This window comes from Bicyclus anynana, chromosome 5, assembly GCF_947172395.1.
Source record: "Bicyclus anynana chromosome 5, ilBicAnyn1.1, whole genome shotgun sequence".
In the NCBI taxonomy this organism is placed as follows: domain Eukaryota; kingdom Metazoa; phylum Arthropoda; class Insecta; order Lepidoptera; family Nymphalidae; genus Bicyclus; species Bicyclus anynana.
In genome coordinates, this window is record NC_069087.1 from 3,039,359 (window position 1) to 3,060,314 (window position 20,956).

Genomic DNA, 20,956 nt, shown 5'->3' on the forward strand with positions numbered 1-20,956 from the left:
CTGTCCAGTGCGGAAATGCAGTCAGTATTCTTGCCACCATTCGATGTGGGCATGATTTGTCTAGTTATAATAATCAGCGTGCGAGTTGAACGCAGTCGGGGCCTGAGGTAAAAAAGGACAGCACTACACTAAAGGCGACTGAGGTGAGGCGTGCGGACTATATATAAATTAGCTTAATTTCCTTATTTGTATTCTTTAGCTAGCTATTTTTATAATATTTATTGAAGGACCAAGCATATTACCATGGGTAACGGTGCTTAAGTACTACCCATGGGAAGGAACCGTCGCCGATATAAAACTTCGCAGGGCATGCAAGGAACATAGTCTACAAAGTGCCTTCCTGTGTATATTAGCCTGAGTTATTACGCCATAAATGCCTGTAATTCCACCGGCAAGGGCAACCATGCTGGGACCGGCATAAAGCAATGCGGCAAATAAGCTTAAACATGGCAGTAAGAGAGATGCTATGCACACTAGGAAGGTTATATATTAATATCCTATCCTAATGACAACATGTCTGTCTGTAACCCTTATAAAGGAAGAGTGTACAGCTCACTATAATATGCCGTTTATTACATACAAGCATAATACACGGCGCTGATTTTAGTTGTACTTGGCTATTCACTCTTGCCTAAAAGGCTTAAATCACAGGTGACAGAAAACACTGTTTCCGAGATAACTGAAGATAATGAATGATTACATGATCATGATTGATTTCAGATACTCTCCATCATTATGATGGTCGTATGCTTCTTAATGTACAACCGTTACCAGTCGTTTGCGGATTTCTACAGCGGCGTCGAAGGTGGTGGGATTGTAACGCCCGCGATCATGACCTTTGTGCTGGGATTGCTCCTGCTGTTGGCTTCACTGTTTGGATTTGTAGGTATTTTCAAGGAGAGTACCTGTCTAGTCAATACGGTACGTGACTTTTTTAATAGATCATCATCATCATTATCATCCTCATCATCATCATCATCATCACCATCATCACTGTCAACACCATCATCATACCTGTACCAGATGGATGACCAGTACTCAACATAGACCGTTTGCAGGATCTTCCAAACTCTCTCTCTCTCTCTCTCTCTGCGAGCCTTTGTGTGATCAAAGTGGGGGTCGCCTAACAGTGTACGGAAATGACTTCCAATAGGTCGAAACCTGGGGTCACAAGGTTCACCATCCGTTAAATATTATTATTAATAATGTAATCTTGATAACCGATGTAATCCTTAAGGATAAGGTCCAGATCTACGCAGGTTGATTTTCATTAATTTTATCTGTTTCATTATTAAAGGCGAAATGCGTGAGTGTAAGATAATTGTTACTATTTACGGCGCAAGTACTGAAGCTTTTCGGCCAAAATTTGGAATAAAGATAGATTATATGAGACCCTATATTAATATGCCACATAACTTTATCGCTGAAAAAATCGGGGTTCCCACGGTTTCTCAGGGATATAACAAAGAACTGGCCGTTAGTATTTATTAGCCGTCTTCCAAAAAGGAGGAGGTTCTACGTGTCAGGATCTGATCATAGATTCATCATATCATTCTAGAGAAATCGAGGGGAACTTTCTAAAATCGTAGCACATCTAGTGGGTTTTCATTAGGTATTTTAAGCACTACCTACAATTTCATGAAAGTCTGGAGTAGGTCTCACGATGAAGCCGAAACACAAACGAGGGAACTCCTCAACGATTTACAGCAATTACCTAATTATTGGGGAACAAATGACATTTTCTATAGGGATAGTCAAACTCTGAGAGAGAATTAAGGGGATCCTTAAAGGTTATATGAACACATATTTTGTTTTTATTTCAGTATGCATTCGTTTTGGCTACTTTACTGATTCTGGATTTGGTTGTGGTCATTCTGTCGTTCACAGTAGATATTATATCCGTGAAGAACTCTTTGAATATACCTATTCAACAATATGTTACGGACTCTAAGATCGAAAGGGAAATCGACCAGCTGCAAACGTCCGTAAGTACGAGTAAATCATCAGCATATTTAGGTAGTGCCTATATAAGCCTTTAGTATGACAAGTGTTTTTTATATTTACATGATACAAGTTGCACACACAATAATAACATACCAAAGCGTATTCGGAAAAATTCAAATCAACTTGCAAGGGTCCTAATGGTGAAGAAACCTGGTAGTAACTTTCAAAAGACTCAAGAGACGAGCACCACAAGATGTCATGAAATAGACTTATGAGTATTTGGACAAATCACTGGATTTTACACCTAACGCGCCTTAATATATAAATGGTTAAAATCCAGCTGAATGTCTCACGACAGATTGCTGGAATATAAGACTAAAAAAAATCTTTATATGACAAATTTGTAGCTTGGACTCTCTCTGCCTTAACGCGGTTGAGTTTAGGGAATGTTTGACTCTGCAATGTTCGAATTATCAGGTGTAGCTATAAGGTGGAAGGGCTGGCAAAATGCCACGAACATCAGGGTTATTATGTGTCTCGGTGTCCCATTCAAATAATGAGTCACTACATCGTTATTCGTTCATCGTATTTTCATTTATGTGATCATATAACATCATCATAACTCAACACATAACATATTTTAACGGCATGACCTTACGCCATTTTACATCAAGTGGCAGTGAGTTTATTTTTATACGAAATTACTTAAATAACGAACTAAATTTCGTTAAAATAACGTTAATACTTGCTACTAACACTATTATACTAATGTCGACTTTACGTACAATTACGATAATAATATCATTTCGTTGAAAATACAATGGAAAATACTATGAAAAATGACGTGCTGAGTCATTATTTGAATGGTACACCTAGTATAGATAATTATTAACGCTGCAGAAGTAACATTAAAACAAAAATACCTGACCACTTATTTGGGGTTTCATCCATTACATTCCCTCAGATGGTATTGTTACCAGCGATTACTATAAGATGTTAATGATGATGAACGAAACCGACAAATGACAACTTTTTTGTCTCTCATTTATTTATTACTTCTTTTTTTTAACTTTTAACAATATAAGTATAAAATACAAAACATTATTAAAAAGATGTTAATGATGATGAACGAAACCGACAAATGACAATTTAATTATTTTAATCGTGATCTCCGAGGAATAGAAGTGCAATTCCGATTTCCTGAAGGCTACTATACTGAGATTTTATTAGATGTAAATCTCAATAATTTTATTCAGTATGTTTTTTTTAACTTTTCCCAGCTAAACTGCTGTGGCAGCGAATGGTACATGGACTATGAGGGAATGGCGTTTACGGCTAAACACTCCACATCTGTCTTCCCTGCGAGCAACTATGAGCAGCAAATTGTAGTGCCTGCGTCCTGCTGCATCACAAACGGCCCGCTGTTTTGTATTAACAGGAGGACTGATGGGTGCCAGATGCCATTGATCAACTTGTATATAGATATATCTTCCGCCATTAGAGCTTTGGGAATTGTTTCTATGGTTTTGATGGTAACGATAATTTAATTACGTATTGGTCGTATTTTTTTGAGCCGTGATCCCGTAAATATGACCTCTGCCTACAATTCCGGAGGGTGTGGGTTCGAATCCGGCCCGGGGCATGCACCTCCAACTTTTCACAGTAATTACACATTAGGCCAGCGTGGTGGACTATTGGCTTAACCCCTCTAATTCTGAGAGGAGACTCGAGATCAGCAGTGAGCCGAGTTGATGATGATGTTAATAGTTGCTCCCCGCTTAGTATTTGGAACACTTTAGTGCGTCGTATTTATGAAACGTAAATGAAGTCTTCTATACAGGGGTGCGATTCCGCTGTTTTAAATTCGCGTTTAATAAGATTTATTAGATTTTAAACTTTATTTCTATGGGATGCCAAAAATAAAATGTCACTAAATGCGAAGTTGCCATGGAAATGAGCGATGTCACATCGCTGTAACTTTACAGAATGCAGGGGCTGTTTATGTCGCTGGTTTTTCTTATTTTTGGCGTTTCTTGATTTCAGACAGGGGCTATAATGTCCGCAGTGGTGCTCGCTCGCAGGATCCGGCGCGCCAAGACCGAGAGAGGCGTGAGATCGTGGACCATCAGAGAGCGGATCATTATAGCGCGCCGGAACCAGACCTCGCCCGAGCCGCAGCCAACACACCAAGACGCTACAGCGACAGACGATCTTGCGCCGCCTCCATACAGTGCTACGTAATAGACAAACAAGATGCCCTTTCCTGTACATTTATATCATTACAATCAAATTAATAAAATACAAAAAATATTTAATTATATATCATTCACGAGCGTATTTTATGAAATTATTATAGTAGGTAAGTATTTTTTTTTGTAAATAAGTTAAACTATTAGGGTGCAACCTATCCGAGTCCGTGGAAACAAGTTTCAAAATAGCCATAGAGCTGTTTATATGATAGATTACGCACTAAAATCCAATTTCCGTCATTCGATTTTTCTTCGTTATCTATGAGAATACCTCGGATGTCTCTTGTATTCAAATTAGACATCTCCGCCCAGCTCGCAGCGGGACGGATGTCAAAGAATTGAGAGCTTGGAGAGCTTGGAGATCTGCAGGGTTATTATATCTCGGTGTACCATTCAAATCCAATTCCAGTCACTACATAATGTTTCATCGTACTTTAATTTTTGGAATCATCTAATATTATGTTTTCAACTAAATGAATTTATTTAGTTATTAACTTTTTTACTTTATATAATTATATAGTGGTAGTACCGTTATTTTAACGAAAAACCGTTAATTCTTGATTTTCTTGAAATAATAATAGAACCCTGGAGACGTCAGTTGCATTGCGTAACTAAGTGCAGTTACCCACTGAACCTTACTGGGTAGATTTAACTGCTTTTAGTTACCCCATTGCATCCGATCCGAATCTGTGAAACCCTACTAATATAATAATATTATATAATGGATGTTAGTTTGGATGTTGGTTACTCTTTGACGGCGCAACTATTAAAGCGATTTTAGTATTTTACTCAGGATTAACAAATAAGTTACTTTTCATTCCGGAAAAATCCATGGTTCCCGAGGGATGGGATTTGAATAAGAGGTATCTCATAATGAGAGAAATCGGATGACGGAAGTCAGCGCGTGTTACTGTTATTATACAAAAATTACTTATCGGAACATATTTTTATAGCTTCGGATCGGATGCAGTGCGTGATCGCCCTAAGTCATGTCAATTTTTTTCAAAACCTAAAAATATGTTGCATGAACCTTTTTGTGTTACTAATATGATAATATCATCAATAGACGATTCAGTTTATTGGATTTGTTATTTTTATATTATAATAAATATTATTGTGGAGCACCGTGACTTCGTCTACGAGAATATCTGTGTAAATATACATAGTACTTTTTTAGTAGATGCTATAAACTATAAATACCCTTAAATTATGGTGTAGCGGACATTTTTTGTAGGTAAATAAAATAAATATCCCACCATGCAAATGTTTTGGTTTTTTTTTTCAATTCAACAGCCTCTATTCGTCCACTGCTGGACATAGGCCTTTCCGAGAGCGCGCCACCACACACGGTCCTCTGCCTTCCTCATCCAGCCACTTCCCACTACCTTCTTGATGTCGTCGAACCATCTAGCTGGAGGGCGTCCTACACGTCTGCCCCAGCGGCCATCTGTTCTACGACAGATATGGCCCGCCCGTCTCGTTCACTCATATACGTTCTCCTACAGATTTCCTCGGTCCGGAAGCAGCATTTGGGAAATTGCGTCGGGTCTTCAAATCGTCAATACCCCAAAGCCTGAAGACAAAAGTCTTTAATGAGTGTGTCTTTCCTGTGATGACGTATGGAGCGGAAACGTGGACACTGACGATTGGCCTTATCCACAAATTTAAAGTCGCTATGCGAGCTATGGAGAGTTTCATGTTAGGAGTCTCTCTGAAGGATAAAATCCGGAACGAGGAAATCCGTTTTATTTTATCTTGAAAATTTAGGTAGCGTTTTAAATAAAAGCTCCCAGATGGTTTGACTTTTTCTGACACTTCACACAATTGTCTTCCTATACTATTTCAACTGATTTCACAAAACCGTAACAAATAATATACTTTCCTCATATACTTCGAATAGCCAATGGACGTTGGGGTCCCAAGGTGCAGGAATGGCGACCCCGCACCGAAAAGCGCAGTGTCGGTCGACCCCCTACTAGATGGACCGAGGACATAAAGCGGATTCCATGGAGCCGCTGGATGCTGGTGACCCGAGATCATGGTTTTTGGAAGTCAATAGGTACAAGAGGCATATGTCCAGCAGTGGAAATCCATCGGCTGATGAATTATTTAATTAATATTTATATGATACTGATGATGATGATGATGATGATGATGATGATGATGATGATGATGATGATGATGATGATGATATGATGATGATGATGATGATGATGATGATGATGATGATGACGATGAGAAGGAGGAAATAAGGAGGAAGACAACGATAACAATATAAGAAATAGGCAAAATGACTTTCATGATAGGAGAAATTGGTACAATAAAAAAAATATTATACCGTGATAAAATATCAACAGAGAAAACACGAGAAGATTAAATACTAAGTATATCCAAAATGATAGTCAATGAATCATTATGTACTTAAATAATAATACCTATTTACATAAATGATTCATTGACTACCATGATTACATAATGTGGCGACATGACAATATCAACTTAAAAAAAAGAATGAATTTTGAAAAATTTGATGTACCTACCTAATGTCGCGCTTTGTAATTTACTTTGTGTTTAATACAAACTTCAAAGGGCCTGTGAGTGAATGATCAATTTGAATGTTATCACGGCTAACTTTACAACTCTCATCATCATCATCATCATCATTATCAACCGATGAACGTCCACTGCTGGACATAGGCCTCTTTCATGAACTTCCAAGCACATCGGTCTCGAGCCGCCAGCATCCAGCGGCTCACGGTTGATATCTTCGGTCCACCTAGTGGGAGGTCGACCAACAAGTCAACAACGAATACATATACCTAACTGGACTGTGTGTCCTAGGTATATGTATTCGTCTACAATTTCGAGTGCAGAGTCCTCAACAATAACTCAACTCTGCACTCTATGCTCTCCATATCTGTACTGAGTATTCTTGACAGGAAGAAAACTGCCAAGGGTCACTGGCAGAGATCTCTTATAGAGATAAGTGTTTCCTTGTATACTGTTGTTCTTTTTACTTTTGTGTGTTACTAATATTGGTACAAAATAAATTAAAAAAAATTAAAAAAAAAAAAACCACAATATCTTATAGCCCGACCGAAGACTCGGACCAAGATACAAAACTAACTAAAAAAACAAATAAAAAAAAAATTATACTTTATAAGTTAGCCTTTGACCACAATTTTACCTAATGGTAAGTGATGATGCCATCTAAGATGGAAGCGGGCTTATTTGTTATGAGTAGGTTAAAAATCCACACCCCTTTCGGTTTATACACGACATCGTACCAAACGCTAATCGCTTGGCGGTACGTCTTTGCCGGTAAGTTGGTAACTAGCCACGACCAAAGCCTCTAACCAGCCAAACAAACTCCTAATAACTTACTGTTTTTACTCCTAATAACATTCGGAATCTGATGCATACCTATTCTGTCAGAAAAAAAAAATATATACGTATATTTTCGGAAATCACATATAATATATAATCAAATATAAGGAGTTAAGTGCATTTCGGGGTAACGATGCAAACGTCAGGACGTTACGGAACATTGTGAATATTTTAGGTATCAGCGGTAACGAAGGGGTGCGCGCCTCCCTCACACCCCGCAACATATTTCCGAGACGTCATAAGTTTGCATCTGACTATACCTACTATATACCTATTACAAAGATATTATTAAACTTAGGTAGGTACTTTAGTCTTTAATAATTTTATGGTTTATAGCATATCTTTAATTTATTATACTCCAAGGAATCAATGAAACACATTATCAGGAATTATTATCAGTGTTATTTTATGCATTAATATTCAATTCTATATTCAGTCTGTAGAAGAAAGTTAAACAGCAAAGTATTCAATATACGATTAAATTATAGTTACTTACGTAAAACCAAAAAAATAAAATTTTATAGATAAAAAAATGTTGGCTGAAGCTACGATGAAGGGATTTAAACGTTATTTGGTTTTTACAAACACTTTAAGCCTTGTAAGTGCCTATCTTTTTATTTACCACATATGATTATCCTTAAAACAATTATTGTTTTTTTTTTATTATTAGGTATGTTACCATTATCTTTTCATCTTAAGTAAGTATAAATAAAATTATAGTAGTAATATTATTACTTAAAAATATTTTCGTACATAAATGTACTTACTTATATTCAATCTGTAGAGAGGTCAATTCTGTACTTAAATATATTTCCAAAATAACTATCAGGGGGTTAGTGATTGGTACTGATGCCAAAAATGCAATCAGTAAAATTTTTGTCTGTCTGTCTGTATGTTCGTTATAGAAACAAAAACTACTCGACGGCTTTTAACGAAACTTGGTACAATTATTCTTCATAGTCCTGGGTAGGTTATAGTATACTTTTCATCACGCTACGATCAATAGGAGCAGAGCAGTGAAGGGAAATGTTACGAAAACGGGAGAAGTTACTCCATTTTTACAGCGATACTACTGTATGGGCTAGATTAAAGAGGTCTAAGGGCGGACGAAGTCGCGGGCGTCCTGTAGTGTGGAGGATTTTGGAGAGTCCAAACCACAGGGAGACGCGTATAAATAAAACACGTATATCTTGTTAAGTAGAGGTGCGATCGCTTCAGGCTTCGGGAGTGAAGTGTGTGGTTGATACATGGGGTGCTTTATTATATAGAGTTTGAAGCGTCCGCATTCCCTTATCTTTATTGCAGTAATAGTGTACAATACAAAAGAGACAGAGTTACATGTCTAAAGGAGATAGTAATACAATCAGAGCGAGATAACAATATTGTGAGAATAGTACAATAGACATACATCAGAAAGAGACAGTTAATATTAGAGTAGTAAAGCAATATAGAATATGATGGTTAAACATATAACAACAATACATGGTTATAACATGGTATAGTAAAGATATTTTAGTACACTATTAGATAATCTACATCGGCATGCATTTATATGCAATAATTATTGCTCTTATAACTAATTATCTAAATAGAGATAACTCTTAATCACATACAGGTATTATGATCAATGACATAGGGTTACATTAGATTAGAAAGTAAAGGTTATAACCTACTAATGGAGTAATCTAATATATACTTAATATTAACTATATTCTAAGCGGATATATTAAATATGTACAAAGTATCGTCAACTAGAATTAGTGGACTAACAATTCTTAACATGTAGTGTAAAGTAAAGCCAATCCGAATGCGTACTGTAAAAAAATCTGTGAGATCTCATGGAAAGCATACAAAGCCGTTTCGTTACTCAAAGATATAATGGAATATAGGTTTTCAAGGGTTTACGTAAGCTAAACATTGTTGGCGGTGTAATAAGTTGAAAATCAAAGAAACGGCCAAGCCATACATACACCGTGACTAAAATGTAGGATTTGTAGGGAATTTGGCTGGTGGAAAGCTAGGCTAGTTACCGCCCTACCGGCAAAGACGTACCGCCAAGCGATTTAGCGTTCCGGTACGATGTCGTGTAGAAACCGAAACGAGAAGTGTGTGTGTCAGACTTTCTACCTACTCCTAACAAGTTAGCCCGCATCCATCCAAGATTGCATTGTCACTTCCCATCAGGATATATTGTGGTCAAGAGCTAACTTGTAAAGAATAAAAAAATAAAACAAGTATTCACGCAGAACATTTTACGCTTTAATTGAGTTAGAGAGTATTATATATATAGGCTTCTATAGAATTGGCTTTCCATGACATCTAGTAATTTTTATAGTCCAAGCATTCGCATTGGTTTTATATTTCTAGCAGACGCCCCGGGGTTTCTAGAAATATAAAAGAGGTTTGTGTGAAGTATAGATTACTATTTTATCTAATTATCACGATTACTTTAAAATAAAGTAAAAAAAAAATAAGGTTTTACTGAAATAATTTTAAAGTTGAAATAAGTTAAATGATTTTTTTGTCATTTGAAATTTTTATTTTTAATTTTGTTTTTTTTTTTCAGGGACTTTCCATTGCAATGATAGTGATGGGCCACCAAATATGCACGCGTTACCAACCGTACGCTCATTTCTACGGCAGCTTACCAAACGGTGGAGTGTCCGCAGTCCCTCTTACAGTATTTGTGATGGGATTTCCTTTTTTGTTGGCTGCGCTATTGGGATACTATGCTGTTTATAAACAGTGTACCGGTTGGCTCCAGTTTGTATGTGACATTTTTGTATTTTCTCGACAGTGTGCCTCTTGTATAATATAATGTATTCATCTCCATCTCTCATATCACGATATTATAGATAGAGAGATAGAGACGAATTCGGGTCTCGCACAGATGTTATGAAAACATCGTTACAAAATAGCGCTACATGCCTTGAACTCCAAATGGATGCACAATCATCAACCAAAAAACATCCCGCCCCGGGGGGGCGTGTGTTTTGGTATAAATAGGAGGGTATTTGATGACTTGAACTTAGTTGTTGTTGTACGGAAGTGTGGATACCGTCACGCTGCCAGTCGCGTTAGTGATTTTATGAAATAATGTTTTGTGTTGTAATTATTGATTGTAAATTATTTAGTGTGGGCATGGAGAACATGTCGGGCAGGGAAGGTTAGTGTTTATGCATTCTAAAGGGATCCCTTAAACCTACACCCAAGGTCACAAGTCCTAGGACCTGCTCGAGGTGTTTCATATACCACACATTGATGGTACAATCACTGTCGCAGTTATCACTCAGGTCATACACCGTTTTTCATCGTATTTTCGTTTTAATCTATCGCAGTTATTTTAACGATATGACTTTGACTACCATTTTACATCAAGTGGCAGTGATTTTTTGTTTTCATGATCAGCTAACATGATTATTTCACTTAAATTATGAAAATAACAATTTTATAATACTACTTGCTACTACCACTACCTACTATTATACTAATGTCATGCCACTTTACGTAAAATAACAATAATTATGTAAATAGGGATGGTGACAGTTTTTTAAATCTATATCTATATCTATACTAATATTATAAAGAGGTAAAGTTTGTAAGTTTGTAAGTTTGTCACATTTTTTAAATGGGGTAATCTTCGGAGCTACTGGTCCGATTTTAAAAATTCTTTCACCAGTAGAATGCTACATTATCGGGGAGTGCTATAGGCTATATTTTATATTGGTATCAATAATATTAGCCGAGTTATCACAGTTTTTGTCATACAGGTCGGACTGAAAATGATCTTAAACAGACTTATTCGCATGCGCTGCCTTAACTATTGTGTAAAATTGAAATTAATGTATGGGGACTTTATGTATCTTTAAAAGTTCTACAAAAAAGTCCGCGACACCATATATCTATCTTCTATATATTAGCAGATATAGTACCTTTTGTGTTTTAAAAATTATTAATTTTATATACTTAGGTTTACGTCATTATTTATACAACTAAACTTTAATCCTTATTAAAATAATTTATTTAATAATCACAAGGATATTATGGAGATAAGATTTGCCCTTTACAGTATGTTAATTACTTAAATAGTTTCGGAGAAAAATTTCTAAAAGACGCAGAAATTCCGCTATATGACGCCCAGAGCTTTCATTTAGGTAGTTCCCGTTCCCGTGTGAATATGGGGATCAAACATAGCCTATGACACTCGCAAATAACGTAGCTTTCTATTGGTAAAACAATTTTCCAAATCGGTCCAGTAGATCCAGAGATTACCTCCTACAACCACACGAACTTTACCTCTTTATATTATTAGCATAGAAGTCTCTATTTCTCTTGGTCATACCACCACTCTCGAAGGAATGGACCGATTTTGCTAAGGGTAGGAATAAGATAGAGAAGTTACAGGGTAGGGAAGCGTAGGGGTAGTGTAGGGGTAGGGTAGGTTTAGGGCCGGGTTAAGGGTAGTGGTAGGGTAGGGGTAGAGGTAGGGTAGTGGTAGGCTAGAGGTACAGGTAGGATAGGGAAGTGGTAGGGTAGGGGTACGATAGGCGTGAGATAGGGGTACCTATGGCTGGGATAGGGGTAGGAAAGAAATAGAGTACGGGGAGGGTAGGGGTAGGATGGGGGTAGTGGTAGGATGGGGGTAGGGTGTAGGTAAGGTAGGGGTAGGGTAGGAGTAGGTTTGGGGTAGGGTAGGGGTAGGGTAGATGTAGGGGTTGGGTAGGGTTGGGGTAGTGGTAGGGTAGGGGTAGGGTAGGGTAGGGTAGGGGTAGTAGTAAAGTTGACATCGAAATTTACGCGGACGAAGTCGCGGGCGTCCGCTAGTTGTATATAAATTAAGAGTACGTTAATAGTAAAGCAATTTTGTAAAAGTAACAAGGTATTTGCGATCATTACTTTCGGAGCTACAGGGATTTAAAGGGTCAGATTTGCGGCGCTGCCGCGGATCCCTGATAAACGCCCCATACAAAATGGTACGAACTTATGACGTCGTAGGCAATTAATGATCGTTACATAAATTTTGAAATAAATGTTTTTTTCTTTTCTTTAGATTTGTATGAGCGTTTAAACAAAATTATTAATATATTTGTTATTTCTGCGTTTATGTTTATAGTTCATTTATTGAAAAATGTCACATTTAATGTAAGGAAGCTAAAACTGTATGAATTTTCATCTAATTACGATAAAAGATTTATAATAGGTTTTGAAATTTTATAATCTTATTTATTTTGCAAATATCCAGGCAATCTTTGCTTTTTATGTATAAATGAGTTAACATTGACCTTATTTATCCGAATTAATTATAAAAATCAATATATTCAAACCTAGTCATCATCCCCATTCGTAGAAAACAATAGCTACCTAGATAATAATAAAAATCAAAACAAAATTTATAAATAACAACAACAATAACATAACCCTGACTAAGTTTAAAAGCTTAATCGAATTAAATTAACTTAAATTTCGCCTGCTATTAAATTTCTTGGCAGAGAGAAAAACGATATGTTTTCTTAACCGATCTAGGGCTCGAATCTAGGACTACAGGATCTGAAACGGCCCAGTCTAACCAATGAACCACGGTTACATTATTTAGAGTTGGAACATCCATATACCTAAACAAGTATAATTATAACACGCACCTACCTACTTACTACAATATTTACCTACCTGTATGTTTATAACATATTCTGACATAGCTCAGCGAGTCGCGAAGCTAAAGTGGCAGGCCACACAGTTCAAAGAGCCGATGGACATTGGGGTCCTAAGGTGCTGGAATGGCGACCCCGCGCAGTGTTGGACATCAAGCGGGTTGCAGGGAGCCGCTGGATGCTGGCGGCTCGAGACCGTTGTGTTTGGAAGTCCATGCAAGAGGCCTATGTCCAGCAGTGGACGTCCATCGGCTAATGATGATGATGATGATGAAGTTTACAACTATTTATGACTAAACAGGATTATTTTATTTCAGTATGGCTTCTTGTTGTTTTTTTTGGTAATTCCTATGTTGGTTACGATGATTCTGTCGTTTACAGTAACGACTTACACCGTTCAGAACTATGTGAATATACCCATTGCACAATATGTTACGGACTATAGAATCGAAAGGCAAATCGACTTGCTGCAAGAATCTGTAAGTATACCTACTGACTTATACCTATAACGAGCAATTCTTGTTTATTGACGATTTTTTTATATAATTATTAATTAACTTATAAAACAAAAAATATGAAAATAGAAAGTTACAATTACCTACCTATAGACATCGAACCACGTGATAGCCCAGTGGATATGACCTCTACCTCCGATTCCGGAGGGTGTGGGCTCGAATCCGGTCTAAGGCATGCACCTCCAACTTTTCAGTTGTGTGTATTTTAAGAAATTAAATATCACGTGTCTCAAACGGTGAAGGAAAAACATCGTGAGGAAACCTGCACGCCAGAGAATTTCTTAATTCTCTGCGTGTGTGAAGTCTGCCAATCCGCATTGGGCCAGCGTGGTGGCCTATTGGCCTAACCCCTCTCATTCTGAGAGGAGACTCGAGCTCAGCAGTGAGCCGTATATGGGTTGATAACGACGAGACATCGAAGTCTGCTAGGGCAGCTAGCATTTGTACCAATAACTTGTAGAATTAGAGGTACTTGCAGAGTTGTTAAAAAGGTGTTTACGGATAGCGCGTACACTGAAACAGGAACGCGTAGTCAGTTTACACGTGTCTGGATGAACGTCATATCCATACATGCAGCTACGCGTACACTCATAACAATGCGTTCCACGTGAGCTATCTCACAGCGCGAACCACCGATGGGTCTGTCGGTTTATGGTCGCGCGTCAAAGAGGACGCACACGACAGGGTATAATTTGGACGGCAAAATGAATAGACACAGAATGACTGGGGCTTGCGAAAAGCTCAGCCCCCTAGCCAAGTGGCATGTCGATTCTCTTTCTACGATCGCTAACGCTTCGAAAACTAGAAAAATATATAGGAATGACAGATCTTGATCACATGACCTGTCGATAGCAAATGTCATTCCCATACATCTTTCTAGTTTTTGAAGCGTTAGCGATCGTAGAAAGAGAATCGACGTGCCACTTGGCTAGGGGGGTAGGGCCTGTAGCCATTGCCATTCGCATTGCGCTTCGAAAATTAAAAAATGTATGGGAATGACATTTGCTATCGATAGGTCACGTGATCACGTTTTCGATCGGATATGGTCATTGCCATACATTTTTCTGGTTTTCGAAGCGTTAGCGTTTGTAGAAAGAACTACGCGTTACACAGGAAAGCGCTATCCGTAGGTACACAGCTTTAGATTCGTCTTATTTTAGTCGTGATAGATTTGTCAGCAGATTTTTTATTACCTAGTTAAATGTAATTAATTTTTAATCTGACACATCAAGACTGGTAGAAAGTGGACTGACGACCTCAAGTCAGTCGCAAGGATTCGCTGGATTCAGGCGGCGAAATGTTTGGAAGTCCCTACAAAAGGCATTTGTTCTGCAGTGGACATCCGACGGCGGCGGCGGCGGCGGCCGATATGATGATTATGATGATTTTTAATCAATATTATTTTTTCTCAGCTAGACTGCTGCGGCAAAGAATCGTATTTGGACTATGAGGGCTTAGTGTTCAGATACAGAAACTACGCAATCTTCCGTGGGCCCAACGGACAAAAAGTTACTGTTCCACGTTCTTGCTGCAAGGCAAGAGAACTTATAGACATAGACACGCAGGAATGTCCTCGTGTCTACCAGAGGGTATTAGGTTGCAAGTTTGGCTTGGCCTCTTTCCATACAACAAATTCACTAGTGTTAAACATATTGGGGCCTATTAGTATTACTATGCAGGTAACAATAATTTTATTACTTAAGTACTAGTAAACGCTACTTTCACGAGAATTTCTGTTTTTCACAAATCTCCCTTAAAAATCCATTGTTTCAAATTCAAAATTCATTTATTTCAAGGCTCAATTTACAAGCACTTTTGACACGTCGGTTGACTATTTGTAAAGATTCTACCACCGGTTCGGAAGGCAGGTTCTGCTGAGAAGATACCGGCAAGAAACTCAACATTTCTATTAGGTACTAAGGTAGAGGTAGGGTAGGGGTAGGGGTAGGGGTAGTGTAGGGTAGGGATAGGGAAGAAGTGCACATAAGTCAACGCTAAGCTTGATCGGGACCACTAGTATTATTATAAAGAGGTAAAGTTTGTGGCATTGTGAGGTTGTATTGAGTAATCTCTGGATCTGCTAAACCGATTTTGAAAATTCTTTTACTACCCACCCACGGTTACCCAAGTTATTTTATACTTTACTCCCGTATTTCTACAGGAACATCAACTACGCAGGTAAATAAACTGGGGCGTCTGCTAAATATAGATTTATACATATAACATTTGCACTTTTTGTCTACCTACTACAAGTTTCTCCATTTCAGATAGCGTGTATTATCTTCGCATTTATGCTCGTGCGGAATATTCGCCAGGTGAAGAAGCACAAAACAACGTCGGAGACGGTGATAGCGACGTGCCAGAACCAGGCAGGTCTTCCGCCGATTTACGAATACGCTCCTACAAGTAACTTCGAATATGGTATTGCGCCTCCACCATATTCGCGCTAGAATAGGCTAGTTGCCACTTTTTTAAATGGTCTTAAAATGTTAATAGGGATGATGACAGTTTTTTAAATTGTATATCAATTAGGGGTATGCTAATAGTAAAGCAATTTTGTAAAAGGAACAGGGTATCTGCGATCATTACTTTCGGAGGGATTTGATGGGTCAGATTTGCGGCTCTGCCGCGGATCCCTAAGAAACGCCCCATACAAAAAGGCGCGAACTAATGACGCGTCGTAGGTAATGTAATGATCGTTAGATTTGTATGTGCGTTCAAACAAAATTACGAATATCTTTGTTATTTGTGCGTTTATGTTTATAGTTCCAGTATTAAAAAATGTCACATTTAATGTAAGGAAGCTAAAACTGTATGAATTTTCATCTAATTAAGAGTTTTTTAATAAATTTTGAAATGTTATAATCTCATTTATTTTGCAGATATCCAGACAATCTTTGCTTTTTATGTATAAATTAGTTAACATTGACCCTATTTACCCGAATGTATCATAAAAATCAATATATTCAAACCTAGTCATCATCCCCATTATCGTTCTACTAAATTTGAAAAAAATATCATATTTTTTTGAGACGTGAATACATATAATTTTAATTTTTTTTTGACAATACTAAAGTTGCTGTCAGGCCATCATGGTCTATATTTTATCGTTTCATGATGACTATAATAAATCCCGTTCAAACAAAGCGTTTGACAAAAATTGTTCGTTATAAACCCATATTTGGCTCACTGCTAAGCTCGAGTCTCCTCTCAGAATGAGAGGGGTTAGTGTAAGGCCAATAGTCCACCACGCTGGCTCAATGCGGATTAGCAGACTTCACACACGTCATTCACATTAGAGAATTAAGAAAATTCTCTGGTATGCAGATTTCTTCACAATGTTTTTCCTTCACCGTTTAAGACGCACACACTGTGAATGAAACATAACTGAAAAGTTGGAGGTGCAGGCCCCGGACCGGATTTGAATCCACACCCTCTGGAATCGGAGGCAGAGGTCATAGCCATTAGGCTATCACGGCACATACAAATTGACAAAAATATTAGTCAATAATTACTTCGTAACATACTTAATAGTTCAAGTACATCAGTCATTAAGTAACATTATGACATCAAAAAATGGACAACAGCGTTTTAGATGTTTGGAAATTTTGCAAAATTACATTATTTTAAAATTAAGTTTTATAAGAAATCCTTAACTTTTATTAAAATTTCATTTCCAAATTACAATCTTCATTTAATTATGTCTACTAAATAATTAATAATAATAATAATAAATAATTAAGTAGGTACTAATAAACTATCAAGTTAAGGCAAACAAATGTTATTTATGATTAAGGTCTATTTCAAATATTTATAAATATTATGTCCACATTTTACACAGGGGTAAGGTACTCATATAGTCCAATGTCTATACTGTGTTTATACATACATAGTTTTTGTAAATGTTTGTTTTTAAAATTTCTCGATAACATTGTTTTATTTCAACATGGCAATCTACTACAGAGGAAGCAATACTTTAGCTTTAAATTTCACATGTATCCTTATATCTCTCACAGTGATCCCAAAACTGTTTACCTTTGTCTCTGATTTCATGTCCTATGGCTGCATGTGTGCCATTGTTCATGAAAGGCGGTGTAAACTCTCTGTATGCTATGCATACTCTCCTAGATGGTATGTCCTCCCGCAGGACACAATGTTCCCAGTGGTACCTGCATTCACCATATATAACTGTTAGGGACCTTCTGTAAAGTAAAAAAATATAGTTATTACTATAAGCTTAGTTTTAATAAAGCCTTATACAATAAACCATGTTTTTTGTTGCACTGGATGTTGAAAAAAGCAATGCAGAACTTCTGTTGGTGTTGATGTCTAAAATAATAATTGTTGGTAATAATTAAAGTCTGTTTCTTATTTTTTTATTAATTTTGATATCTCATATCTTGTCTCTTAAATAATATTACTAACATTCCCATTCATCTCCAACTAGTCAAAGACTGTTAGGATTTCAACAATAATCCAGCAGGTGGGGATCGAACCACAACCTTTGGGTCATGAGTCCAGCCCCTTTACCTTTGAGATTTTGATCTATAACAATGCACATCAGTAAGCACTGGCGTAATATATCTTTGCATCTACATAGATGCAAAAATATGCCTATTCTTAGGACTTAGTAAGAAACTTGAATTGGAGAAACCATTTTCCATTTTATATAAATAGTATGTATATAGTACTTAAAATCCTTAAACAAGAGCATACTACTGAGATTTTTGCTGGCTCTTTTCAATAGGATCTGCCTTCAGAAACACTCAATAGAGTTACTAAAACAGACAAACTAAAGTTTCATGTGCTTAAACTAAGCCTATTGAAACATTTTAATTTTGATCAAAGCATTTATAACTTGCCTTATCAACGGTATCCTAATGATAACATCCATATCATTAACAGGTTTACAAAATTCCAGCATACTTGTTTCTTTTTCTTTACATTCAATATTTATACTACCATCTGCTTCAACCAACGGTGGGTATTCCTCAGCACAATACAGATTATATTTCTTCTTATCACCTTTATAAGGTGTCATGGTAAGGACAGAGTCTGCTAAACAGTTGACCGTAACTATTCTCTCACCCCACACCCAGCAGTCATCAATATGTGGGTCAATTGACGCACCTTTGCTCGGATCATACTCCAAAGAACACTGTTCTATAACTTCATAGCCTGCCAATAAATCTATACTCTCAAATCTATCTTGTAAATACTTTGAAAAGGAAGGGAATCCGTCAAACTTGCCAGCAACAATTTTCTGTTTTTTGAAATTAGTTTTTGGTCCGTAGTTTTGTTTACGGCGTCCACTCTGCGAAATATCCCATGGGACTTCGTCTATGTTCTTCACAAGTTCCTTTTCTTCGTCTACAGATATAAAATCTAGTTTTATGTACACACCAGGATAGTGTATACTCGTACCTTCGTGATTCGGGTGCTGTTTGTATAAATCAATGTCCCAGCCGCTCCAGGCTTTATCACAAAGCGGGCAGTACACATAACCTTTCTCCTTATCGAGAGGTTTTGTTTCTTTCAGAGTATTTGCACCGTAATATGTTTCGCAAACCAGACATGTTCTGCATCCTTTGCAACCGCAAGGGCGAGGTTTCATTTTACTTACAGTACTATTGCACAATATTGCGTGAAAAAAAATCAATAATGACGAATTTCAAAAAGATTTAATAATTAATTTTTTTGAATTATTGAATCGTTTCGTTGCATCTTACACGTCAAAGTCAAAACAAAATCAAAATTAAATGTCAATTTTGAAGAATACAATCACAGCTGTCTTCTGTCAAACTTTCAGACAAACTCAAGGAACTATGCTTTCGATCACCTCAGACTAATTACATCAGGACCTGGACTTGTTAGACGTTACTCCTTTGTCAAAGTATAATATAATATTACCAGCGATCTAACGCGTACATCATAGACCTATTAAGACTAACTGGACTGTATACTCCCGATGTAAAAACGAACCAAGCAGGAAGGGTAGTAGTAGCCGGTGTCTTTCTCTAATAAGATGACATTAAATTATTATATCCTAATAACTAAGAGAATCTATTATAAAAAACGCTTAAGACAAACGATATGACAGTTGACAAATTGACGAAAAAATGTCATTGAAAAAAATAATTTTAAATAATAATGTTTTCTTTTAATTATTTTGAGTATATCTAGCAAAATATTTAAAAACATTACAATGTTGACTTAAATAAATAAGAAAGATTTTAATGAAGAAAAAAGATTTCTTTATGCCAACAATATGAAATAACGAGACACACGTCAGGTCGGATTTGCCTCACTACGAAAACTTAAAGTCCAAACGAAAATATATTTTATAAACTTGTTCTTAAAGTTCATTTTCTATTCACACATTTTTCCAGTACACGTACGTTTTAGTCATGTTTATATATTATTAAATAATATTATTAAATATTTTATAAAATTATTATTTATCGCATTTTAGTTTAGTCGATGAGTTAGAATAGAAAATAGAATTAGTATAGAAGTTAGAATAGAAATAGAAAATAGAATAGTGAGTTAAAATAGAAAAATTAATACATACATTGTATTTTTTATTTATTTTCTAATTTAAATGTAGTGATACATAGATCAAAGCAAGAAAAATTTCATCAAAATTGCTATGAGTCGTATTCAAACCTGGGATGGAATAGCGTTGTAAGACAAAAGTTAGCTTCTATGAATCGATAAGGAGTTGTCTTAACTGTTCTACGTCTTTATCACCAGACCTCTAATAATAGTCACAACCCATCTAGTTGAAAAGTTATCATCGACGCAAATTAATCAAGCTAAATCATATGGTAACTGTTTCGCCTTCAGCATCAGATCGATTCCAGACCCTCATTAAATTGAAGTGCTTTAGTGAAAATATTAACATTCGCCCTTACGATTTTAGAAGGTTTGTATCGTTTTCTCCAGGATCTCGTCAGTAGATACAGATATGATGACAATTGGACCACCTGAAGAGGAAACCCTATCAAACAAAAAAAAATCAAATTATTGACCAGAGTACGAATGATAGTACTGTCTCAATTGTTAATTGTAATTTAACCGATCCAGTTACAAGTATTGTAACGCAGTCTTTTGACATTTTTACAACCTGTACTAATAGTACAAATATTTCTATACCTGACCGCAGTACCAATCCTGGTACTGTTACAATTGAAAATTTTTTAAACTAGAAGAT

General features: G+C 36.6%; 2 protein-coding genes across 2 annotated transcripts; one reads left to right on the forward strand and one right to left on the reverse strand.

Annotated features, from left to right (window-relative positions):
- Window positions 1-446: 446 nt before the first annotated feature.
- On the forward strand, window positions 447-4,185 carry LOC112054108 (tetraspanin-33-like). The gene is made up of 5 exons (XM_024093767.2): window positions 447-452; window positions 721-921; window positions 1,824-1,985; window positions 3,225-3,476; window positions 3,988-4,185. Exons 1-5 carry the CDS (start codon window positions 447-449, stop codon window positions 4,183-4,185), a joined length of 819 nt encoding a protein of 272 aa, XP_023949535.2.
- Window positions 4,186-8,768: 4,583 nt separating this feature from the next.
- On the reverse strand, window positions 8,769-19,491 carry LOC112054101 (alpha-ketoglutarate-dependent dioxygenase alkB homolog 4). The gene is made up of 2 exons (XM_024093758.2): window positions 18,606-19,491; window positions 8,769-17,945 (listed from the first exon to the last, which is right to left on the reverse strand). Exons 1-2 carry the CDS (start codon window positions 19,355-19,357, stop codon window positions 17,726-17,728), a joined length of 972 nt encoding a protein of 323 aa, XP_023949526.2. The 5' UTR covers window positions 19,358-19,491; the 3' UTR covers window positions 8,769-17,725.
- Between the last annotated feature and the right edge of the window lie 1,465 nt (window positions 19,492-20,956).